This window comes from Cynocephalus volans, chromosome 3, assembly GCF_027409185.1.
Source record: "Cynocephalus volans isolate mCynVol1 chromosome 3, mCynVol1.pri, whole genome shotgun sequence".
Lineage (NCBI taxonomy): Eukaryota > Metazoa > Chordata > Mammalia > Dermoptera > Cynocephalidae > Cynocephalus > Cynocephalus volans.
The window spans coordinates 155,920,189-155,946,518 of record NC_084462.1 but is presented as its reverse complement, the minus strand read 5'-3'; the positions used below and the strand labels follow the sequence as shown (position 1 = coordinate 155,946,518).

Sequence of the window (26,330 nt, the reverse complement as noted above, 5' to 3'; positions counted from 1 at the left end):
TAACGACGGAGAATTGGAGGTACCCGTGTGAAGAGATCCTGGGACGCCTGAATTCAGCCGGCATGCACCTGGTGCGCATGCGCCCAGGGGTGTCGCCAACGAGTGCGTGTTCTCGGCGAGTCCCGCAGAAGCGCATGCTCGTGGGCTCGGGCGTGCACGAGCCTCGCCAGCCAAGTGCGCGCGTCCGGCTCGTGAGGCGGTTGGTATCCTAGAATTGGTGAAGCGTGAATGAGGTGACTTGGGGGAAAGCACGGAACGCAGGGCTGATTCCGGGTGCTCCTCTAACTCGAGGCGGGTCCTGGTGACCGCTATGGGCTGGCTTTTCGGAGACAGAGGTGCAAGGGCCGCGCTGCGGGCGCGGGGGCCCGAGGCGGGGGCCGGGAGGGCGGGGCGGAGCCTGAGGCGGCCGGGGAGCGCGGCCTGCTCGGCCCACCCGGCTTTCGGCTTTCCTAGCTCTGGACCGGCCGATTCGTCCCGTGTGTCCCTGGCTCTGCGGCCCTGAACGGACTGGGATGTAATCAGGAAATGCCGATTCGTTACCTTAGAAGTGGTCAGAAGTACCGCAGTTATAGCCCTGATCTGCCCTGGTTTGGAAAAACAACCCTACCACCTGCGAGAGGTCCAGCCCGTGCTGCTGTCTCACTTAGGAAGAAAGGGGGACATTTAATGGCTCTAGAATCTTTTTTCTTTTTTTTTTTTTACTTGCAAGAAAACTTAAAATCAAGTTCAGACAACCCCGTGCTATCTTTATTATTGCCAAGGTGTTTTATGCCCACCTGTAAAGACCAAAAAAGAGTATTAGTAAGAACCTTCTAAAGGCTTTTTTTCAAAGTAATGCGTGAACAAGATTTAAAAATCAGATGGTAAAGAAAAGCTTATATGAAAAGGAATTTTCCTGCCTTATCCTTTCCCTAGGCAACTGCATTTAACCAGTAATAATAATAATCTCTTAATGCCCATCTCTCCTTGATACAGTTTGCTTTTACTTCCTCCTGTTGCTTTTTCATCTTTCTCATTACAATGTCTTAGCACTTCATTATAAGTTTTTTTCTAAAAGTCATAGTTATTGTGTAATGTATAAACGTTATGAAACTAGCTTGGACATTTTATTTCATGAATAATCTCTAGCTAATGTTTCTTAACTGAATTTAATTTAGGCATCTGTTTTTGGTGATGCGGTTAGAATTTTCAATACTGTCTTTCTGGGTCAACTTCAAGTGTAATTATGATTTCACTTTAGGGCATGTGGGATTTAGAAAGGAGCAGTGAAAATTATGAAATTATGAATGCTCCTTTGGATGTTTAACTCATTACATCAAGCATGAGCTGTGTGATCTGCCTAGAGATCAGAGGTATAATTTTGTTTTGTTTTCACAATTTGGTTTAATAAAAAAGATTTCATTTACCTCAAATGATATTTCTTCATAATGCTTGAGAAAAATGGGTAATGCTTTATATCTCTGAAGCTTTAATAGTGTGTGTGTGTTTTTTTCCTCCCATAGGCAATTATTTCCAGTTAGAGAAGGAAACCAATGCCTGGCATTCTCACCAGCTCTCTACCTGCCATGATCAAGTGTTTGTCAGTTGAAGTACAAGCCAAATTGCGTTCTGGTCTGGCCATAAGCTCCCTAGGCCAATGTGTTGAGGAACTTGCTCTCAATAGTGTTGATGCTGAAGCAAAATGTGTGGCCATCAGGGTAAATATGGAGACCTTCCAAGTTCAAGTGATAGACAATGGATTTGGGATGGGGAGTGATGATGTAGACAAGGTGGGAAATCGTTACTTCACTAGTAAATGCAACTCGGTACAGGACTTGGAGAACCCAAGGTTTTATGGTTTCCGAGGGGAGGCCTTGGCAAGTATAGCTGACATGGCCAGCGCTGTGGAAATTTCATCCAAGAAAAACAGTACAATGAAAACTTTTGTGAAACTGTTTCAGAATGGAAAAGCCCTGAAAGCCTGTGAAGCTGATTTGACTAGACCAAGTGCTGGGACAACAGTAACAGTATATAACCTATTTTACCAGTTACCTGTAAGGAGAAAATGCATGGATCCTAGACTAGAGTTTGAGAAGGTTAGGCAGAGAATAGAAGCTCTCTCACTCATGCACCCTTCCATTTCTTTCTCTTTGAGAAATGATGTTTCTGGTTCCATGGTTCTTCAGCTCCCTAGAACCAAAGACATATGTTCCCGATTTTGTCAAATTTATGGACTGGGTAAGTCCCAAAAGTTAAGAGAAATAAATTTTAAATATAAGGAGTTTGACATTAGTGGCTATATCAGCTCTGAAGCACATTATAATAAGAATATGCAGTTTTTGTTTGTGAACAAAAGACTAGTTTTAAGGACAAAGCTGCATAAACTAATTGACTTTTTATTAAGGAAAGAAAGTGTTATATGCAAGCCAAAGAATGGCTCTACCAGTAGGCAAATGAATTCAGGTCCTCGGCATCGGTCTACCCCAGAACTCCATGGGATATATGTAATAAATGTGCAGTGCCAATTCTGTGAATATGATGTATGCATGGAGCCAGCAAAAACTCTGATTGAGTTTCAGAACTGGGATACTCTCTTGGTTTGCATTCAGGAAGGAGTGAAAATGTTTTTAAAGCAAGAAAAATTATTTGTGGAATTATCAGGTGAGGACATTAAGGAATTTATTGAAGATAATGATTTTAGTTTATTTGGTGCTACTCTTCAGAAGCATGTCTACTCTGATGAGAAGTGTGACAAGGGAAGTTTCCAGGAGGCATGTAATAATATTTTGGATTCCTATGAAATGTTTAATTTGCAGTCAAAAGCTGTGAAAAGAAAAGCTACTATAGGAAACATAAACACAGAGAAGTCAAGGGATTCAGGAGCTATCAAAAAAATGACAGATGATTCATTTTTATGCACTTATGAATCAGATGGCCCAGGCCATGGTAAAATGACAGAGTCATCTTTACACAACAAAGATAGCTCTTGTTCAGAATCAAGGATGTTAGAACAAGAGACAGTTGAAGCATCAGAATCAGGAAAAAATGAGAAACATAAAAAATCTTGCTTGGAAAATAACTCATTAGAAAATCCATGTGGAACAAGTTCAGAAATGTTTTCAAGCCCTTTTCAGGCACCACATCACTTTGAGGAGGGTGCAGAAGATCTAGAAATACAGAAAGTAGGTACTACTGTTAATGGCATGGCTGCCAGCATCCAGAAAAATAATAGAATTCAGAATCAACTAGAGAGATTTAAAGATGCTACTGAAATGGGATACCAACCTCTGCCTTTTGAGACAACATTACTGAGAGTACATAGTCCGCAGAGAGAGAAAGAGAAAAAAAAAGAACCCAGTAACTGGGGAAGAATAAATGTTTTTAGTTATGGACAAGTTAAATTATGTTCCACTGGCTTTATAACTCATGTGGTACAAAATGAGCAAACTAAATCAACTGAAACAGAACATTCATTTAAAAAGTATGTTCAACCTGGTCCTGCAAATGCCCAAGAAACATTTGGAAATGGAACACATCATTCAGTCGAGACTCCAAACGTTGAAGATTTAACCAGTACTTTAAGTAAAGAATCTGCTCAACTGCCCAACAAGAAATTTTGCAGAACAGATATAAGTTATGGGCTAGAGAACAAACTTGTAGGAACTTATAAAAATTTTGCTATTTTTCAGGAAGATAGTAAAAAATCACACACAGGTTGCTTATTAACTGATACATCGTCTTCTTTCCCTTGGTATAGACATGTTTCAAATGGTAGTAAAAACACAGATAAAATGGTTGGTTCCTCCAAACTCACAGCACGTAAGAAGCTATGCTTGAGTTCACAACTAGGATCTTTAGAGAAGTTTAAGAGGCAATTTGGGAAGGTTAAAAATCCTGTGGATACAGAAGTGCTGGAAAATAATATTGAAGTCACTATTAATCTCAGTCCTCCAGTTGAACCTGACATTCCACCCAAGGACAAGGACCACTTACACAATTCTGATATTTGTAAAATCACAACTATGAAGCATAATGATTCACATGATAGTTGTCAACCAGTAAGTCACATCCTTTACTCAGAGAAGTTTCCATTGTCCAAGGAAGAAGATTGTTTGGAACAACAGATTCCTTGTTTGAGAGAAAGTCCTATAACTCTACAGGAGTTATCTCACGTTAACAGAAAGGCTTTGGATGTTGAGAAGTCAGCTGAATCACTAGCCTCTAAATTATCCAGATTGAAGGGGTCGGAAAAAGAGACTCAAACAATGGAGATGATGAGTCATTTAAATGAACTTCCAAATTCAGATTCTTGTAGGATAGACAGTGACTTGTGCAGTAGGCTAACCCTAGATTTTTGTAAGTTATTTAAAAATGAGCATAAAAAAACAGAGAGGAGCATCATCCCAGTGTCAGAATCTGTCACACAGGATAATTCCTTCAATAAAGATAGTGAAACACATTTTAACAACAGTACCACAGAGAACTCTGTAATATCAGAAACTCCTTTGGTATTACCCTGTAATTCTAAAGTTATCAATAAAGATTCAGATGTTCTTGTCAGAGCTTCGGAACAACAAATAGAAAGTCCCGACTCTCCCAGCAGAATGTTAATGAGTCAGGTAGGAGATTCCACAGCTGACCAAAATGGAATTTGTTTTCAGAGTGAGAAATCTAAAGCAAGAGCTTGTTCTGAAAATGAAGAGTCAAACACATGTTCTTCGGATTGGCAGCAGCATTTTGATGTAGCCCTGGGAAGAATGGTTTATATCAACAAAATTACTGGACTTAGCACATTCGTTGCTCCTACTGAGGACATTCAGACTGCTTGTACCAAAGACCTGACAACTGTGGCTGTGGATGTCATACTTGAGAATGGTAAGTATATAGTGTTCACTGGCATGAAATGCTTTCAAAGATGGGAATAATGGCCAAAGAGTAAGATAATCATTGTTCAAAGAGATGGTCTCAGGGGGAGGGAGAGAGAGAAGGGAAGAGATTGGGTAAGGGGCATAAAGAATAAGTATGACTTGTAACAGTGAATATGCTAATTTAAAAAAAAAGATCTCAGCAGATAGAACATTTTGAAGACTAAACATACAAAATATATGTTAAATTTATGGTGTATGAAGATTCTCTAGGTTCAACACTATTTAAATATAGAAACAATGAAAAACTGATATGGGATATAAGTGTATGTATATGTGTCTATGGGTGTATGTATGTGTAAGAGAGGGTGAGACAGTCAAATTTTAATGCAGACGGTACTATTAATAGCTAAGAAGATGAAATGCAACTGCTTTCCTACCCTACTCTCCCTTCCCTCCCAAACACACAGATCTAGAAAATTGTCTTTAAAGTCACCTACAGTGCCAATGTGGTATTTTTTTGGAAGTTTCTTTCTGTGGTTCTCAGATTAAGGAACAGAATGATTCTGCAATCATCCTAGGTTTCCCAGTAAAATCTGTGGCTCAGTACAGCACTATATTTTTTTTTCCCCCAGAAAGTAGTACTTGCTTGTACATTTTTCAAAATATAGCTTAAGTATGTACTTCTGTAACTGTACTTTTCAAATATACTTTATATGATAATGTATATGGCAATCCACTTGATCTGTTTATGGTATAAGTAGCTGTTATTCAGGAAGACAATAATGTGGCTTTTAGACCACACCACAAGGCTACATTAGAGCCTGGACTAGGATTCTGGGTTCTCAGGTCTCAGTCAGCATTAAAAGTGACATTGTTTTGGCAGTGTATTGAGAGCCACATGTTGGGAAATGGTAAAGCTGAATTCCATCTGGCTATCATCTTGGCTTTGCCCTAGGAGGATAAACATGAAATCTGCTTACATATAAAAAGTCTTAAATGTGGCAAAAGAATGTAAATTGTATGAATGTAATTGCAAGTCAATTTATAATTTCTCCTTAGTATGACTACTATCTCTAGCAGGAGTCTCTGATTTATTTAAGGTTAAATAAGACCTTTACTTTTCAGTGTTTTTCAGTATTTTCCTGGTGAAAAAATAATCACTGTAGTAACTTTCAAAGTATTAAATAGGAGTAGAAAACCATTTTCTTTCAGTATTGCTCCTGAGACTATCAAGTTGCTCCTAAAGCAACTTTATGTGCCTTTCAATCTATTGTAGTTTTATGTCCTGACTTATGCTGAATGCTTATCAGAGGTAAATCTAAGGCACTGGCACTTCATCTTCCTGAAATGCAGCTGCTTCCAATACAGTGCCAAAAAATAACTGGATTACATTAAACTGTGAGATAGTTGTTGCTAAAACAAAGAGGGAAATCTTACTGCCGTACTCAATATAAACATCTGCTCCTGTTAAATAAATCTAGATGTTTAAAACACTTCAGTGTACTTAACTTTCTGGATTAGCATATCTTGTAGTGCGATTTTGAAGGTCATGTTAACTCAATTTCCTAATGAAAAATATTTTTGGTATAGAAACAAGCTCTATGGAAAGATGGCTCCTTAACACTCTCTGTTCACATAGCATAGAATGTTGCCTTTCTGAAAATTGCTGACGTACAGCAGGACATAAGGACATTGTTGAGCCATACATAAAAATGTTACATGAGATTAATTAATAGGTAAATTTTATCATACAGAAGAGAGGATCTGTAAAGGTAATTTTATGGAGTGGTGTCAATCCCCAAGCCCTAGCAATTTTTTCTTTAAAATGTCTTTAACTCAGTCCTTTCCATTACCAACAATACAATCTTATTCCTTCTCATATCTTCATTTAATCATTCTTAACCTCTCTCTCTCCAGTTTTTTTCCAACAGATTTATCTTTTTGAAATAATACTTACATCATGTTTTGCTCCTGTTCAAAAACTGTCAAAGGGCCATGGGGGTGTAGCTCAGGGGTAGAGCATTTGACTGCAAAAACTGTCAAAGGGCCAGCCCGTGGCTCACTTGGGAGAGTGCGGTGCTGATAACACCAAGGCCACGGGTTCGGATCCTATATAGGAATGGCCGGTTAGCTCACTTGGGGGAGCCTGGTGCTGACAACACCAAGTCAAGGGTTAAGATCCCCTTTCTGGTCATCTTTAAAACAAACAAACAAACAACTGTCAAATTCAGCATTGTTTTTAAAACTCAAATCTGATTATCCTTCAGAGAGAAGGGTAGAATTGGGGCCAGATTTTACCAGACTTTGAAGTTTGAATTGAGAACCTTTCATTCATTCATCTATTCATTCAGTATTTGTGGCATTTCTTTGTGTTTTTTTGGTGGTTGGCTGGTATGGGGAAACCACGCTTTAACCTAGTGAGCTAACCAGCCAGCCCGTTCAACATTTGTTGATCGTTCACACTGTGCTAGGTGCTGTCACATCGCAGATTAACTGACTTTGCTTTGAGGAGTTCAGTACATTAGGGAAGACAGCTATCTAAACATAATTGTAATATAATGAGATAAATGTTATCCCCAACATATGTTGGGGATAAGAGACATATAAAGTGGAGATTTGTGAAGCCTATACCAAATTGTGGGTGACAGTTAAGTACCACTATATGTCTAATACAAGGTTTCTCTTGATAATTCTTTATTGTAGGGTATGTCCTATGCATTGTAGAATATTTAGCAGCATCCCTGGCCTTTATCTGCTAGATGCCAGTAGCACCCTTTTCCTAAGTTGTGACAACAAAAAACGTCTCAAGACGTTGCCAGATGTTCCCCTACCCCATGCAAAATTGCCCCCCCATTGAGGATCACCGTGACCTATTCTAGGTCTTCATTCTCTATGGAATAGATGAATAATGGGACTAAGCATTAATGTAGATTCCTAAGTGAGCAGAATAATTTCCCTAAAGAACTTCTGATTCTTAATCAAGTGTTTAGTAGTCCACCTTATGTCTTGATTCAGTTTGTGCAGAAAGTTTTTATGTAATTTAATTTTTTAATAGTTTATACTTTGAACTCAAATTTCTAGGTTTTTCTTTTTTATATTTAGGGTCTCAGTACAGGTGTCATCCTTTTAGAAGCGACCTTGTTCTTCCTTTCCTTCCAAGAGCTCAGAAAGAGAGAACTATGATGAGACAGAATAACAGAGGTAGGAGCATTAACAGAGATTGTCGTGACACCCAGTACACAGTGTACCACCTAATGCAAAAAACAAAGCAGGATTGCATTAAGCTTGATCGGTGCCAGCTGTGCCTTACTGGAACCGGGAACTCCCCATGGCCCTATTTAACAGCAGAACCAAGTAATTCAGTGCATGCGTTTAGATCAGAAATTACTTTTCCAGACTTGAGGTCAATACTGGGTGATTATGCATAGTCTGTGATGTCACATGATTGGAGAAATGTTTATTTTTAAAAAGATTGGGGTTGCATTCCATATTGCAGTAGTTTTATCTAAGCAAAACCCTTTGAAAAAAGCTACAGACATCTGTTATTTTTTATTTGTTTGTAAAAGATTGGAGTTGCATTCCATATTGCAGTAGTTTTATTTAAGCAAAACTCTTTGAAAAAAGCTACAGACATCTATTATTTTTTATTTATTTGTAAAAGATAAGGTTTATTTTACCTAAAGGCAGTGAGGTTACTAATTTGAGCCATAGTCTTGGACTTCTGGGCTTGTATTCTGAGATATCTCTTGTAAGCAGTTTGGAGAAAAGCTATAAGGCCAGAGATACAGTCATCGACACTAGTTTAAAAAGTAACAGATCAAAACAATTTAGAGATACTGCAAATACTGAACATTTGTAGAATATAGGAACAACGTGTCTGAGTTTTGTTCTTGATACTGCCGCACCCAAAACAAAAGATGCCATTCACCCTTTTCCCTGGGGCTCTTGATGCCTACTTTACCTGTCCCTTTTTGCCCTAGATACAGTGGATGAAGCTGTTGGTAGTGAATCACTTCAGTCTTTGTTCTCAGAGTGGGACAATCCAGTATTTGCCCGTTATCCAGAGGTGGGTCTGCAGCAATTTTTCTTTGCCTGTTATTTTAAAGTTAGAATTTCATTTAAAATCAGAATGGGCATGAATGACTATACTGATTTGTAATTATGAATGCAAAACTGAGCATGTTTCCAAATAATTTATTTGGTAATTAATGTTTAATGTAGAGAGGAGGAATCAGAATTCATAGCATTTGGGGATCTCAGGCATTTTGGATTAAACTTGTATAATCAGTGTGTGAATAGTGAATGTGTTTACCACTCTTAGAAACCCTGACTTGCAGCTTTGGCAAAGTATTCAGGGTGGTGATAATAAAACTGTTATCATTAGATAAAGTAGTGAATCTTCTACTGAAGGAACAGTTCATCATTGGACCTGGAGTATGTTCTCTCCTCAGTGTGTTATCACTGATGAGGTTGTATAATAGATGAGCTTCTGAATACTGAGTCTTCAGTTAAGATGTCTTTAAGGACTTGATCATAGAGCATAGACAAATTGTTGTTCTGAAACAATATTGGTTTTTGTCAGTAATTTTGTCTATTAACAAAAATTTTTAAGACTAATTTTTCACAGAGCCTTTTGAATTTCTGTAAGTTCCCTGAATCCAACCCACCTCTGGTAGGTTATATGAAAATTAATGTTTTAAAAGCACTTTGGTATCTTTTATAAAACAGTTCTGCAGACATAAAAAATTAAAATTTAAATGATGTTTGTTCTGGGTCTTTCTAGGTTGCTGTTGATGTAAGCAGTGGCCAGGCTGAGAGCTTAGCAGTTAAAATTCACAACATCTTGTATCCCTATCGTTTCACCAAAGAAATGATTCATTCAATGCAGGTAAAAGATTGACTTTGAAATCTCATTAAAATATATAGAAGGTCTAAGCTAGACTAACTCTTCTGAAATTAGATTTATTTAATGATATAGACCACCCTGGTCAAAACACATGTTGTTGTTTTAATCTTACTGGAACTTTTATCATCAAAATAAAAAGCAAGGGATTAATCATAATTACAAAGAAAGAAATGTCTTTAATAGTATAAGCAGGTTTGCAGAGAGTGAATTATAGATTTGGGCTCACACTTTCAAGGATTGTTAAGGTATTTCTGCAGAAGATTATATATTGACTTTATATTTTACAATAATTTATACATCAACAAAATGCTTTAGAGATATTATCCTTAAATAGGCAACAATGCCCTTTTTTAAATGACCCTCTATTGTGTGAGGCTACCAAGCCTTAGGAAACCCCAGATTAAGGAGTTCCATTAACAAAAGAGACCCTGTCTCATCTGCTTTTCTGCTTTGCTCGCTATACACCATTTTGGCTGTCTTGAAAATAACTAGGAATTTAGACAGTTCTAGATAAACTCCTAACCTGGCATTGACCTGGTACCAGAGCAAATGAGTAGTTGATCCAGAAATAGACCCTGGGGCAGTGGTATAGATTAGGGGGTATTGGGGGATCCCCATGTACCTGGACAGAGAGGATCCACCAAGGTCTAAAGCCACCAGTGGCTTTTAACTTATTACTTTAATGGACTAGCTTCTCTAAATGGTTTTCCTTGCTTTTGCATACATTTTAAAAATTTATTTCAGCCCTATTTGTTAGCAGTCTCTGGTTATATTAATAATTCTCTGGTCATTTTACCTATTATTAATAATCATTCTGTTGGGAACATTTCAGATCTACCCTAGTTTTGTCAGCATCTCTCTGTTAAATGCCTTAGTCAGTCTTCCTTTATAGTCTCTCGCCTTTTATGTCTTCTGATCACTGTGCTTGTTGCTTTGCCTCCCACAGATTTGTCACCCTTATTCCCCTGGGTGACGGAGCCACCAAAGATTACTCAAAGCCCATCTCTTCTGAGCAGTGAGAAGTCCCAAAAAGGGGTTATTCTCCCGGTACCCTCAAGATAGAGGCAGATATGGAGTATACATAAAGCAAATGTACTTCACAGGGCCTGGTTTTCCAAAGCCTTGCAGTTTCAAATGTTAGCCTTGCAAAGGATAGGAAATTTTCCCCAGGCTAGTCTCTGTTGTAAGATAAAGAATCGTAGCACAGCAAGGTTGCTGGCTCAAAGGACAGACAGGTCACTGATTGATATGTAAAGATACTGGGAAATTGCTGTAAGAAGAGAATGTTTGCTAAGATCAAGCTTTTATTGGTGGATCAACTTAATTTCTTGAAAATTGCATTATGGAATGTCACTTTGCTTGTTTTACTGAATGTTACCAGCTTCTATTGTTAAACTTGTTAAAATATACTTAGCAAAAACCCCACCTGTGTTCTCTTCCTGTAACTTCCTGATCTGGAGAATAAATGTGGGAAAAGAACCCCAGTTCGTGGTTAACTTCCCAAATGGGAGGAATGCCTCTATCTTTAGGGTTCCAGGAGATTAGCCCCTTTTGGGGGCTTTTCACTTCTCGGAAGAGATGGGCTTTGAGTAATCTTTGGCGGCTCCATCACCCAGGGGGAAAGGGGTGACAAATCCGTGGGAGGCAAAACAACATGTACTTGCCCATCCTTTTATCCTTCCTAATGACTCCCTTAGATTCATCAGCACCTTACCTCAGTCTTAGATATGAGTGTTATAATGCAAACAACTCTAAATAAAGTACAGTTTGTCTCTTTTTATATAGATAAACCTTTGTTAATTTTTATTTAGTGTTGTACTACTTATTTGAATGTATGGCAGGTTCTCCAGCAAGTGGATAACAAGTTTATTGCCTGTTTAATGAGCACTAAGACCGAAGAGAATGACAAGGCAGGTAAGAATGGAGGTTAGCCTTGACTAATAACCAGATGGTCTTCTGATAACCTTCTTTTAAGGTTATTTTTGGTATACAATACAATTTCAATGATTTGGACAGCTTAGAGAAAACCAATCTAAATTAAGAATATTATGAAACAACAGTTTGAAGTACATTTAGTTTTATGTACATGTGTACATATACATACACATATACATATACATATACATATATAAGATACACATTAAATTATTAACAGTAGTTACTTTGGGAGTGAAAATGAGAGTGGGGAAAGCTGGAACCTCACTCTTTAAAATAATTTATATTATTTGACTTTTTGATAATGTTTTCATGTTTTTTCTGTATAATAATAGGAAGGTTATATAATGAACTCTGCTAGGTTTATTGAGTTACATAGAATCGCTTGGTGATCTGCTTTAATAAAACAATAATAGTTTGTAAATAAAATTAATTCAACTATTCAAAGTAATTCTAATATTGATTGAGTACCTATTGTGTGCCAGGGACTATACCAGGACCTAGAGATACAATGATGGGAAAAGATGTACATGCAAGAGAGATAATTACACACATAAAATTTTAATTTAGCTCCTGTTATGGAGGAGAGATACAAGGTGCTGTAAGAACCTATACTGGGAGATTTGATTTCATCAGCGAAGTCAGGGAAGGTTTCTTGGTGTTATAACGCCAAGGTCAAAGGTTTCAATCCCTGAAACCAGGCAGCTGCCAAAAAAGTAAGAAAGGAAGGAAGACAGAAAGAGAAAGGAGAGAGAGAGAGGGAGGGAGGGAGAGAGGGAGAGAGAGAGAAGACAGAAAGAGAAAGAGAGAAGAAAAAAAGAAAGAAAAAGAAAGATGGTTAGTTGGGACCAGGGTGGACTAGAGAGAAGTGAATCCATTGGAAAGATATTTAGGGGCCGACCCCGTGGCGCACTCGGAAGAGTGCAGCGCTGGGAGCGCAGCAGTGCTCCCACCGCGGGTTTGGATCCTATATAAGGATGGCCGGTGCACTCACTGGCTGAGCGCGGTGCAGCCGGTCACAAAAAGACAAAAAAAAAAAAAAAAGATATTTAGGAGATAAAGTCAACAGAGCTTGGAGATGACTGTCATAGTTGAGTGGATGATACTGCAGGACAAGGCTGTAGGTGGAGCAGGTCGGGAGGGTGAATATCATGAAGTCAGCCTAAGTTCTCTTTGAAATATTCAAGAAGAGATGTCAAGAATGCGGTTGGATATTACAGGTCTGGACTGGAGAACTGTCAGACATGGAGATATAAATGTGAGTCATCAGCATAAAGTCGGTCATTGAAGTCCTGCGTGTAAATTTTATCACCTAGAAAAAGAGTAAAGAGCAAGGAGAGGTCCTGAATGTAGAATAATTTCAACATCTAACAGCTGGGTAGAAAGGGGTGTACCAACAAAAGAGATTGTGAAGGAACAGCTAGAGAAATGAGGAAAACAGAAGAATGTTGTGTTGCAAAGCCAGGACTTCATGCCAAACACTGCTGAGACATATGCTAAATAAAACGAGGACCGTTTGGTTTTGTGACAGTGGAGATTAGGGCCTTTAGCAAATGAGAGCTGTTTCAGAGAAGAGATGAGGCAAGATGCTGATGATGCTAATGGAGACCACAGGGTAGACCCAGAAATCTGTCTGTGACATGGAAGAGAGGGACTGGAAGAGGATAAGGGTAAAATAGGAAAACAGGTATTATCTATTTTGATCAAATTCAAGAGGAGAACTTTTATTTCAATATAATCAATGGCAATAGACCTCAACCCTTTGGTCAAGAGTAATAAAATTACAAGCTAGAACAGTATACTAATGTTTTTGAAAATCAATGTTCCTGTCCGTGAGAAAGGGATTTCCCTATAGGTTTGGCTTTTTGGGTCAGGACATTCTGCCTTCTCCCTTGTATTTGAGAGTCCAAAGCTTTTCTCCTCAAAAATGTGGCCTGTAAACAGCATCATCTGGGAGTTTGCTAGCATTGTAGAAGCTTGTGTCTGCATTTTAATAAGATCCCCACGTGACATGTATGCCCATGAAAGTTTGAGAAGCCCCAGTCCAAACCAGCGCAGACTACAGCCTGTGGGCAAATCCACCCATCACCTGTTATTGTACAGCCAAGGGTGTCAAAAATGGTTTTTACATTTTTAAATTGTTGGAAAAAAAGCAAAGGGAGAATAATAGTTCTTGACACATTAAAATTATATAAAATTCATATTTTAGTGTTCACAAATAAAGATTTATTGGAACATATCTACAATATTCACATATTGTCTGTGGCTGCTTTGGCTCAAAATGAATAGTTGAGTAGTCATGAGAAACTGTGTGACCCAAAAAGCCTAAAATATTTACTTTCTAGCCCTTCACAGAAAAAAATTTACTGGCCTCTGATCTAAAGTGTACTAGAAATACATTCTTCGTGGGTTTCAGAGTAGCTTGCTAATCAAGGTCAGCTGATTATTATAATGTGTTAATGATCCTTCATTATATTAAAGAGGAATTCATAAAGCAAAATCAGTATTTAAACATTAGGAATGTAGGACTTTAACATTGTTTTATAAGTGAAATACTGATGAACTAAAGAGCTTTTCATCAGGGATAAATTTATCATTTTCCCTATAATTTCAGTTTTTTAGGAAATAAAAGGTACGATTATTACCACTCAGTATGTTTTCTGTTATGCTCATGCTGTTAAATAGTTTGAATTAAGCTTTTTCTCCCTTCACACAACATGATTATTTTAACCTGGATCTGAGAATCTAAAACTCCAGTAATCCTTGCTAATCTCCTAGGTGGAAACCTGCTAGTCTTGGTGGATCAGCATGCTGCCCATGAGCGCGTCCGTTTGGAGCAGCTTATTATTGGTAAGGATCTGTTTGCAATTAGAAAACATTTGAGACTCCCCATCAGGATTACTATACCTGAAAGAATTTTTCTAACTGTGACCTTTGTGAGGAAAGATGCATTGTACGAGGGTGTTTCAAAAAAGTTCATGGAAAGATTCGTATTATTTTTTAATTCAATTTTTTCACAGTCTTTTTGAAGTATCTTCATATGTTTAAAATATTAAGCTGAAGTCCTCTAACTGAAGCTTCTAACTGAAAAAATGTAGTACAGTAGTTCACTTTACTAATTTAAATATGTGAGAGCTGGCCGGTTTTCTCAGTTAGTTAGAATGTGGTGCTGATAACACCAAGGTCCAGGGTTTGATCCCTGTAATGACCAGCAAAAAAAAGCTGACACACAAGTGGGTCTTATTTACATGGTCAAAGGCGTGTTGCCATATTTATTATTAACCCAGAGGTACTTCATTATGGCATCCAGCACAAAGATGCCCTTCCATATGCCTATGTGACCTTGGTGTGCCTTCTTCACAGTGCATCAGGCAGGCCACCAACAGCTCTGAAGGCCCAATATATTGTTTTTATTTTAAAATTTAACTTGCTTTTGAATAGGTGGTATAATCAAATAGATCCAACTCTGAAAGGTATAAAAGGGAATATAATAAAGTCCCCTTTATACCCTCGTCCCCCATCCCACCTAATTTCTCTCCCAAGAGCAACCAGTATCACTAATTTTTTATTTATCATTCTAGAGTCAATATATGCTTTTTAATTTTTGCTACCCATTTTTCTCATCCTGAGGCAACATGTTCACCAAGCAGTAAAATACCAGGAAAATCTTTACTCCTGTGGTCAAGTAATGAAAAAACTTGATGTCAAAGAGTTAGGTGAGGACCTAGGGAGGACTAGAATGACAATGATATTACTACTATTTTCACTTTTCCTTACAAAACAAAGGCCTAAGAGTTGGGAAAGATATAGTAAAAACAGTGCTAGAAAAACTTACTTTCTACAGGCCCTGCACCATTTGAGAATAGTACAAATTCTCTTCAGAGACTGGGAAACCCTTCTAAAGGAAAGAGAAGACCATCTGAAGTCATAGGATTGTGTGGGAAACCCATCTATTTCTCCAGTAATCCACATAATTCACCTGTTATTAAAACCACATTTATTAACTACAGGAACTTTGTGTTACTGGAATGTAAGATTTAAGTCTCATATTTCTTATTTTAGAAAATACTTCTTAAATGAGTAAACAGACTGGATATTTATTAGTTTGACTTTAATAATGGAAATTCAAAGTTTAAAACTGAACATTGAAAACACTGCTAAGGACTAGAATAATTATATCATGGCTGTGCCTTACCATGCATCATTTTCATCTGAATCAAGAAGACTTCCCTTCCTACTCTTAACCCATTCATCTTTTCTCCAATAGATTCCTATGAGAAGCAGCAGCCACAAGTCTCTGGTCGGAAAAAATTACTGTCTTCTACTGTAATTCCTCCGCTAGAGATATCAGTGACAGAGGAACAAAGGAGACTCTTGTGGTTAGTACCACCATGAGGATGTGATGTTAACAGTATAAATTCCCACAATAATTCTCTGAGCTATAAGCATAAATATTGTTCCATTTTTCAGATGAGGAAACTGAGACAAAGAGAGGTTGCCTGACTTGTCTAAGGCTGTAACAATTAAGTGGCAGAGCAGGCACCCTAAGGCAGGTTTTCTGACTCCATATACTGTTCTTTCCACTGTATCACAGCTGTTGAATATAGAATAGAATTTCCCTGATAATTTTTTCCAGCAGTTGGCTTAGAACACTCTTCTTATTTCTTGGATCAGTGTTTATTCTGTGCTTTTTCTGAAAACAAAGTAACTACAGTAATTGCTTCCACTCTGCTTTGTCTTGGTGTATTCTAGATTCTTAGTTTTCATTACCATAATCATATTGAGAAGAAAGTAAAACACTGGATGCAAGGAAGGGGCAAATCATATAATGAGTCATAAGATAGAACATTTACCCACTTCTGGGCAGCACAAATTACTGAGAATGAAAAAGAGAATTCTCTCTCAATTTATTTCAGCTTTGGGAATATGCTATTGCCAATAAATCTTTTTCCCTGGGGCGTAATTTATATTAGAGGCAGATCCATTTATTTACATCCGTTAATCAGGATTTCTCAGTTCCTGGGTCTGTTAATTATCTCCCTGCTTTAAAGTTGTTTCAGAACATTCTCAGATCTTTTCTTTGTGCCAAACTCCTTTAAGTTCCAGCAACAAGAAGTTAGCAGTGCCTCCGTGAAGAATAAAAACTTAGGAACAAGACTTAGAAACAAATTGATTCTCTGAATAGAAAAGAGAAAAAAAATGAAGGTTACTATAATTCAAAAATGAAATTTGATAATAAAATCCTAAACAAACATACATACTGTGAGAAAAACAATACAACTTTAAAAACCTGTGGCAGCTTGTGAGTATTTGGAACCAGAACTGAAGTGTGAATGAAGTAATACTTTTACATTTGAGTTTATGTCTTTAGGTGTTACCACAAAAATCTGGAGGATCTGGGCCTTGAATTTATATTTCCAGATACTAGTGATTCAATGATCCTTGTGGGAAAAGTACCACTCTGTTTTGTAGAAAGAGAAGCCAATGAACTTCGAAGAGGAAGATCTACTGTGACCAAGAGTATTGTGGAGGTAAGATAGCTGCAGATGTTGAAGAAATTGCTGAGTTATAGTAACCTCATATTTTGTCTAGAGATTCTCTGTATTCATCTTTTATTCAATAAACATTTATGGTACTTACCTGTGGTATGCTAAGTGCTAGAAATTTGTAGATAAATTAGCTCAAGGTGAGGAAGGAGGACATCTAAATAATTATAGTACGGTGAAATTTTGCCAGTAGAGGTATGCTCTAAAGTGTGTATGTTCAAAATACAGAATGATTAGTGTGCCCGGGGAGGTAGATGTCAAGGAAACTCACAGAAAAGCAGTTTTCTTAAGAAAAGTCTTATTGAATGATAGGAACCTGCTAAGTACAGAAGAGGAGAGAAGGGCATTCTAGACAGAAGAACACATATCAGAGACTTGAAGCAGATCCTATGTTTAGGTAACTCTCAGTAGATATGGCTTGAATTAAAATATTTATGGAGTAGTAGTGGGACTACATGAGACTATATAGGTTGTCAAGGCCAAATCATAAAGGGATTTAGCATACTCTGCTGAGTAGTTTGCATTTCATCCTATAGGCAGCCAATGAAGAATTTTAAGCAGGAGAATAAGATACATTTTAGATTACATTTTAAATATGATTACATAAGTGTTTTGGTAAAGATTTTGAAAGCTACTGCTGGGATGTGGCATTGGAGTGTTAGAGAGGACCACTGGTTTTCCTTTGATTGTTTCTTTTTTTTTTTTTTTTTTTTTTTACAAAAAATATAATTTATTTTGTCTTTGTTGTCTTTTCCCCCTTCCTTTCCTGTTTTCTGTTACAGTTTTATTTCTCTTTTTTTCTTTTCTTTGCTGGTTTAGAAGTTATATATTCCATTTGTATCCTTTAAAGATGACCGGTAAGGGGATCTTAACCCTTGACTTGGTGTTGTCAGCACGACGCTCTCCCAAGTGAGTTAACCGGCCACCCCTATATAGGGATCTGAACCCGTGGCCTTGGTGTTGTCAGCACCACACTCCCAAGTGAGCCACGGGCCAGCCCTCCACTTGTATCCTTTTAGAGATTAATCTTAAGTTTTAGCACGCATGCTTAGCAAAGTTTAAAGCTAATTTTTTCTCTTTCTTCTTTGAACTAATTCTTTTTTTTTTTTTTTTTTTTTTTTGGCCAGCTGGCCGGTATAGGGATCTAAACCCTTGACCTTGGTGTTACAAGGCTGCACTCATAACCAGCTAAGCTATCCGGCCAGCCTTGTTTCTCTATCCTCTTCCTAAACTGTATAAAAACCTTACAACCCTTTATCTCCCATCATTCTCCTCCCATCTTCCATGTTGTTGTCTAATATTTTAGTTCCACCTTGTTTTGAATACCCTGGTGATCAGTAATTTTGTAGTCAATAATCAGATATAACCAAAATCTTTTATTGAGTCCATGAATGAGAAATAGTCTTTGAAAATATATTTATTTTACCTTCACCCTTGCATGATTGTTTAGCTAAAAATAGAATTTTACATTGCCAGTTATCTCCCAGCATTTTGAAAATATTACGTGACTTTTAACTTTCTGTTTTTGCCATTGCAGTTCATTGTCAATCTAATTATCATTATTCTGTAGGTAATCTGATTTTCTCTCTGGTTGCTTTTAAGATTTTCTCTTTGTCTTTGATGTTCTGCAATTTCCCTATGATGTATCTTTGTATGGACTTACTTTCATTTCCTTTGTGAGATGAATTGTGCTTTGATTTGGGAAGTGTACTGTCATTATCAATTCAAACATTGCTTCTTCCTCCAATCTTTCTTGTCTCCTGGAAATCCTGTCAGATGTCTACTGGACCTTATTCGTCCATTCTCCCTGTCTCTTAAACTCTTTTATATTTCCCATTGATTTATCTCTCTGTGAGGCATTCTGGGAAATTTCCTCATTTATGTTCCTGTGAACTAAAGTCTGTCTTCATCTGCTGTTTAATTATACATTTAACTTATTCACTGAGGTTTTTATTTCAGTGACTATATTTTTTACTTCCAGAAGTTTTTTTTTTGGTTCTTTTTCAAATCTGCTTGTTCTTTTCATGGTGTCCTGCTTTTTTCATTATGGTTTCTACTCCATCTTTATCTCTAGCTCTCTCTGTTTGGAGCACAGGCAAATAAATCTACGTCAACTCAGTCTACCATTTGTCTAGAAATCTGAATTACTTTAGTAATATCTAAAAAATTATAAGATGGAAGTAATGGTTAAATTGTGGGACGGGGAAAGATTTGAGGCAAGGGGAGAAGTTGAAAGGCTATTGCACTGGTTCAAATAAGAGAGAATGAGGATTTGACTAAGTCAATAATAGTGGAAATGGAGAGGAGGAACATATCTGAGACATAATTTGGGAAGTAGGATTGAGAGGTTCTGGTGAGCAACAGAATATAAAAGGAATAAAGGAGAAAAGATAAGTAACACTTATTCTGAGGGTTCTAGCTCATATGACTGGAAGGATGGTGGTGCCAGTGACAGAAAAGAAATGAGGAGGAGCACACCTGGCTGGGTAGTTAGATCATGAGTCTAGGTTTAGACACAGTGAATGTGCCATCAGGTAGGGATATCCATTGGGTAGGCAGACTTACAGATCTAGTACTTGGGAACCAAATCTGGCCTGTACCTATCTATTTGAGAGTTAACAGTGTATACATATTGATAATTTCAGAAGCTGGAGAAGGGCCTAGAGGAAGTGAGATTGTACAGGGCGAATGTGAAGAGTAAAAAAGGAAGAGAGCAAAGGGTAGAGCCTGTGGAACACCAGCATTTAGGGTGTATGTGTTTTCACAAAGGTCTGGAAAGCTGCTGCTGAAAAGACGGAAACGGTAAGGATGATTGAAAATATTTGGTCATGGAGGGAGGAGGAAAACCAGGACAAAGTAATATTGCCAAAACCAAGGGAAGTTTTAAGCAAGAAGGGAATGGTCAACAATGGCCATAAAGTAATGCCAGAAAAGTTGGATTTGGCTATGATGAGGACATTGGTTATCTTGTGGAATCATTTCCTGGGGACGAGGAGGGGAGAAGACAAGAGTGCAGTGGGTCGGGCGTGGGCGAAGGGAGAGGAAGTGAAGCTAAGTAGACTACTCTTTCAAGAACTTTAGCTATCACTCTATCTCTCTTCTGTATGTAGACAAAGGTTGGGGTGGTCGGGAAGTGTGGGGCAGGACACAAGGCTGAGTAAGGAGTTTTGTTTGTTTTAAGAGACTTAAGCATGTTTGTAGGCTAAGGGTGAGGAGACATTCAAGAGGAAGAGGCAGTTAACAGTGCCAGCTTTTGGATTACCTTGATTTCACCCTTTCCAAAATTGCTTTTTGATCAGACAACCTTTGCTTTGCTTTCAGTAGAGCTCTTTTCTCCCCACAGAGCTTATTTTCTCTAAGACTCCTGCTCCAAATTGTCTTAAGTCCAAAAGATAGGATGTTAAAATCTTTGATTGTAATTCAATCCCTAAATGTTTAACCAGAAAATTATAATGAAAACTTTTCTTGAAGTAACTTCAAAGACTACTGTTAAGGAGTTTACTTCAAATTGAAACAAAGCTTATGGTTTCAGAATATCTTGATTATGTTAAGTTCGGCTGCTCAGGAGAGATTTTGTTGATTCTGGAAGAAGCTGGAACAGTTTTGCTGTCTTAAGGAGGTAGCTACTTAAATCCTAGCAGTTGAAAGATCATTAATACATCCTTCTGTGTAAAGTCTTGTCTTCTAGCCTGATGATAATTTAAATTATCCAGCATTAATTGAATCACTGAAATATGAAATGAACTGAAAATGAGACCTATCTCCCCTTCACCAGGCTTACAAACTGATGTTTTACAGTCCCAGCTATACAAGCACAAGAGAATAGCAAAGTTAGGTTGGATCTCAATCCACACTAAGCTTTGTTAGTGGGCTGGGTATTATGAGATATCTTTCTGTTAAGGTTTGTTTGGGAAAAGATGTGGCTTTTAAAATACATATTAACTAGTATCTACTACCTATTTCTTACTAACTGTTCATATATAAGCATGACAAACTAGAGTGTATATGAAGGAGGGAGAGCATCTTTTCAGTCTGTTTTTTAAAAAAATCTACCATGTTGAAATCTTTAGGAAGCTGATTTATATGTAGCCATTTCCAGGAGTAAAAAAATCCCTAAATGTGCCATATCTGAAAACATTTTTTCACCTGCAGAAGTTAAACAAAATGATAGCATGAAATAGTGTCTGCTTTAAAATTCTTTAGATTTCTTTTGTTAATATTAATATCTACAGGGATATAACTATTGAAAAGTTTACCCCAGGGACAGAGATATACAAAGGAGGAGAAACTTCTCAACAAAATGCCTTGGAAAATAAGCTTTTTGACCTGAAGAGAATTGTCCAAAAAAAGCCTGTGGGAACTAAAGCGACTATTTACTTATGTTGATGATATTTAAGCAAGTGTTATACCAAGTGCCTGGTTTTGTTGATGATTGTTGTGTATTTATTCTTAGTTTGTTGTAATATTACACCAAAGTTCTAGCAAAGGTTATAAATACAAACAGACAGCCTCTTAGTGAGAAGTCTCCCTGACATTTTGAATTGGTTGAATCATCAAGGCTACTCTCACCAGTTACATAACCTCATTAGTTGATGAGCTATCTCCAGAAGAAGTTTCAGTAGCTAAATATGTTCTATATTCAATAACAGTTCTATTCAATTGTCTTGGTATTTCATATTCAAAGTGCCTTACAACAAATAAATTTGTACCTAAGTGCTGTATTGCCAGAACTCTCCAGGAGGTGTATTTCAAAGAAGAAAATTGGGATATTTTGTAAATTGTCAAAGGACAAGTTATAACATATAGTAGGTTAATGTATGTTTTCCTTTTTGCTTTGTAGGAATTTATTCGAGAACAAGTGGAGGTAAGCTTTTCTCTTATTTTGGGGTTTCACACAGAGGAACCACACATGAAAGACTTCATTGTCCCATTTCCTTTTCCTGTTAATAATGTGTTTATGCATTAGCTACTCCAGACCACAGGAGGTGTCCAAGGGACATTGCCACTGACTGTCCAGAAGGTGCTGGCATCCCAAGCCTGCCATGGTAAGACCCTCCACACACGAGGTATTAAGTGTCTCTGTGTGCTGAGCACTGGCAGGGATACAGTGATTACAACAGAAGCAGAAGGGCACATTTACTGCTTGCCTCTTAGAGAGTACAATTCAGATCAAGAAACTGAATACACATAAAAATGAAGCCTAAAAACTATTTTTCCAAAGCAAAATACCAACACGTACCTTTGACTATAAAACAGACTGACTTACATGAGTGGAGTAGTAACTTCTGGGGTAGATGCATTTTGTTTTGAGTTTTTAATTTGCTGAGGGACGTGAAATCATAGCATGGAAGGGGGGTTCACCACAGTGCAAGGAAACAGCCTAGCAGAGATGCAAAGGCAGAATACAAATTAATTATATGAGGAGCAGCAAAGAGTATCAAGAAATTAGGCTGGTAAGAAAGAACAGAAGCCTGGGTCACAGCAAACCTTTAGATTTGATACAGAAGACATTAGAAGCATTGCGGGTGCCTGAGTAGGGTGATATGATAAAATACAGAAAACGGTATTGGAAGAACTTACGTTAGGGAGCATGACAGCTACAGAATCCCCTGCAACTATCATTTGGCCACAAGTGGGTCTCCAATCCACTGGCCCCTCCCCCCAGTTTTATCCTCTCCATCAACCTTCTCATCTCTTCAGTTCCTATCTTTCCCAGCTTAGTAACCAGTCCATTGTTAGTTTGTCTCCTGCAAATATCCTAAAGTCCTTTGTCCCTTTATCCTATCTTTGCTCCTCATATCTACCTCATCACCAAATTTCGTCATCATTGCCTTCAAAATATATCTGATTTGATGTGTCTCCACTGCTACGTCCTTGTTCTCGCCACTGTTGAGTCCTCTTATTTAGTTCCTCACATCTGTTTTGGCTCCCCTTCAAACCATTCTTCCCTCAGCACCCAGAGGAGTTTTTTTGAGACATCCCTCTGAGCATGTCATTCTAACTAAATTGTGTCAGTGACTACCCATTGCTTTTAGGATAAAAATTTTATTCTTTACCATGGCCTACAAGGGTCTTCATGATTTGGCCCCTGCCTGCCTCTCCAGATTCATGTCACATCACTATCCACCTTGCTCATTACATTTCACCTGCTGCTTTGTTCTTGTTCTTCCTGTGTGCTAATCTTCTCTAAGTCTCCGGGCCTTTGTGCCTGCCTTTTCCTCTGCCTGAAATGCCTTTCTGCTCCTTCTTCAATTAGCCATATCTTTCTTAACCTAAGGTCTCAGCTTAAATATCATTTTTGCCAGGAAAGCCTTCCCTGATCTCCTAACTGGGTTTGGTCTTCCTATATATTCATATTCTGTATTTTATAGTACTTATATTTATAATCTAAATTGTTGTGTAATTAGGGCCGGCCCGTGGCTCACTCAGGAGAGTGCGGCGCTGATAACACCAAGGCCACGGGTTTGGATCCCTATATAGGGATGGCCGGTTAGCTCACTGGGTGAGCATGGTGCTGACAACACCAAATCAAGGGTTAAGATCCCCTTACCGGTCATCTTAAAAAAAAAAAAAAAAAGTGTTGTGTAATTATTTGTTTAATGTTCATCTCACCTGTTAGACCATAAGCTCCATGAAGATGGAGGTCATCTGTCTCATTCACTGCCTGGCAAAGCTCCTAATACAAAGTATACACTTAATAAATATTTGTTGACTGAGTGAATTAATATATTCATAAGGCAGGTTCTAACAATATGAGAGTTTAGATTAGGAAGATTATTATGGAAATTAGAAAAAAAGAAGCAAATAAAATGGACATTGTAAGTAAGGAAACAATCAGAGATTGCTATTGGACAGTCCATTGACAAAAGATAATCTCAACTTCACAAACCCCTAGGAGGCAAAAATATTGTTCTTGCCTCTTTGAGAAAAACTCCGAAAGCAAGATCCTAACAAGTTAAAGAACGCCTCTTACAGGAATTAAAAAGACAAATACTCCATAAGGAAAAGATGAGAGACAGAGGTCAGTCTGAAGTCTTAGTTTCATCCATAGCCGTTAAGTGCCAATTTCAGGCAATATTAAAGCCACATTAAAGAAGCCTAAGAAACATGTTACTTTTTCCAGGTATTTGGCTCTGACCCAGGGTCAGCATTGGCTTTCCACCTTACACACCATCACCTTCTTGTTTCTCTCTTTCATTTAGGAGCCATTAAGTTTAATGATGGCCTGAACCTAGAGGAGAGCTATCGCCTTATTGAAGCTCTGTCCTGGTGCCAGCTGCCATTCCAGTGTGCTCATGGGAGACCTTCTATGCTGCCATTAGCTGACATAGACCACTTGGAGCAGGAAAAACAGGTACATTAATGACTAACAGGAGCAGGAGGGAGCAAAGTTTATCTTCTCTTTCTTTTCCAGCTTCCACTATACAAACGTAATCTGTCTTAATCCTTTCCAGAAATCAGAGTTTTGAAAAATATGCATTTGAGGTTTCATATAAGGCCTTACCCATTTCATCTTCCAGCTCAAATTCAAAATGGAGTTTAGACTGAACTGTCAGATTATCCACATAATGGCTTTGTATTTTTAAGCTTAACACGTGCAGACTTAGGTATCCTGAACATTTGTTGCCTACTGGCTTTACGTTTGATAATAAGATGCAGAAGTTCTTCCTGAGATTACAGAAAGTTGGTAGAAACACAAACAAACTCACTTTTGGCAAAATATGGCCTAAATATCCAGTTTCTTGATAGTACATGCTGGAAATGGTGACCTGTGACCGTAGCCAGCCATCTCCATAGATCTATTGAGTTGTGGTTTGAGGATCGTCAGGTAGGGAACCAAGCTTAGGAGAGCTCTACATAATGCTTTGGCCCTAATTACTCAATAGCCCATGAACAATGATGTGGATAATGCAATAAAGGCACAGAGTGGTTTAAATTAAGAACATTTTCTGTTCTTGTTATAATCTTAAATGAAAGAGAACATGAGAGCATAATAGGAATATCCGTGTTGCTGCTTTTCAGAATCTTTTCTTTTGTTTATCTTTCCTGCTAAGGGCTCTAAAAGTCTTTTCTTGAATGGAGTTTTCAGGTACTAATGTTGTCTGACTCATCCAGTCGATTTTATTCCATTAAAAACTCTTTATTTCACATGACAAACTAAAAATGAAAAAAGTTTTGTCCCCATTGCTGAAGGGATGGGAATCTAGACTTAAAAGTTTTCAGTCTCACTGATCCTAAAAAATCTGAATCTTTTCTGAAACCAGAAATTAGAAATATAAACAGATTTGAACAGCCATACTTCGGAAATATTTGTATGCTACCTGGGTTTTCACATTGCTAATAAGAGTTATTCTCTTTCTTCCCATAGATCAAACCCAATCTTGCTAAACTTCGCAAAATGGCCCAGGCTTGGCGTCTCTTTGGAAAAGCAGAAGGATGTGACACAAGGCAGAGCCTGCAGCAGTCCATGCCTCCTTGTAGCCACCATGAGGACAGAATTATTAATCCATAAGGAACCAAATGGATGCTAACTGTGTGCCTCTGAACAGAGGGCATGAGCAGCACATACTAGCATAGCCTTGACTGAACCAGCCCAGTGCACCTGAGCAACTTCAAAATGGCGGGGCCCTTTCTGTCAGTCTTTCTTGAGCACATGAGTAGCCAGATGCGATTCGAGCCTGAAGACAGTTTATTCATTTGCATTCATGGACACAGGAGGTTGCCTTATAATATCAATCTTTTCTAACTTATTCGGGGATAATATTTAATGCTTAACTGTCTGATTGGTTGTTTGAGGGGTGTGGTTTTTGTGCAATCTTTTTCAACCTTCAAATTTGCATTTATGTAATTTAATCGGTACTAAACTCCAAGGGATAGTGTGCCTTCCTAGACTGCCCGTGTTTCTCCAGTAGTTCCCTCCTTTCCCTTCAGTCTTCACTTCTCTCTGCTTCTTCTTTACATTCTAAATCTCAGAGTTAAGGAGTTTCTCTGCTCTCAATAAAGACATTACCTGGGGTCTTCCATCAGGCCTTGAGTTAAATTTTATTTTAGAAATAAAAACTATTGATAAAAAAAAAGGACAAGGATAGAAAAGAG

The 26,330-nt window shown here is 37.9% G+C and overlaps 1 protein-coding gene across 4 annotated transcripts; it reads left to right on the top strand.

Moving 5' to 3' along the window:
* The first annotated feature begins 188 nt into the window (after positions 1 to 188).
* Positions 189 to 26,330, top strand: MLH3 (mutL homolog 3). 4 transcript variants are annotated; one of them, XM_063091324.1, is made up of 13 exons: positions 189 to 233; positions 1,503 to 1,697; positions 4,641 to 4,854; positions 8,828 to 8,913; positions 9,631 to 9,735; positions 11,595 to 11,667; positions 14,467 to 14,538; positions 15,956 to 16,067; positions 17,060 to 17,219; positions 22,075 to 22,098; positions 22,201 to 22,279; positions 24,437 to 24,588; positions 25,603 to 26,330. In XM_063091324.1, exons 2-13 carry the CDS (start codon positions 1,533 to 1,535, stop codon positions 25,744 to 25,746), a joined length of 1,386 nt encoding a protein of 461 aa, XP_062947394.1. In that variant the 5' UTR covers positions 189 to 233; positions 1,503 to 1,532; the 3' UTR covers positions 25,747 to 26,330. The 4 variants fall into 4 exon arrangements, with proteins under 4 accessions (XP_062947394.1, XP_062947391.1, XP_062947393.1 ...); XM_063091321.1 differs by having other exon boundaries at positions 1,503 to 4,854; XM_063091322.1 differs by lacking the exon at positions 189 to 233 and adding an exon at positions 1,281 to 1,352 and having other exon boundaries at positions 1,503 to 4,854.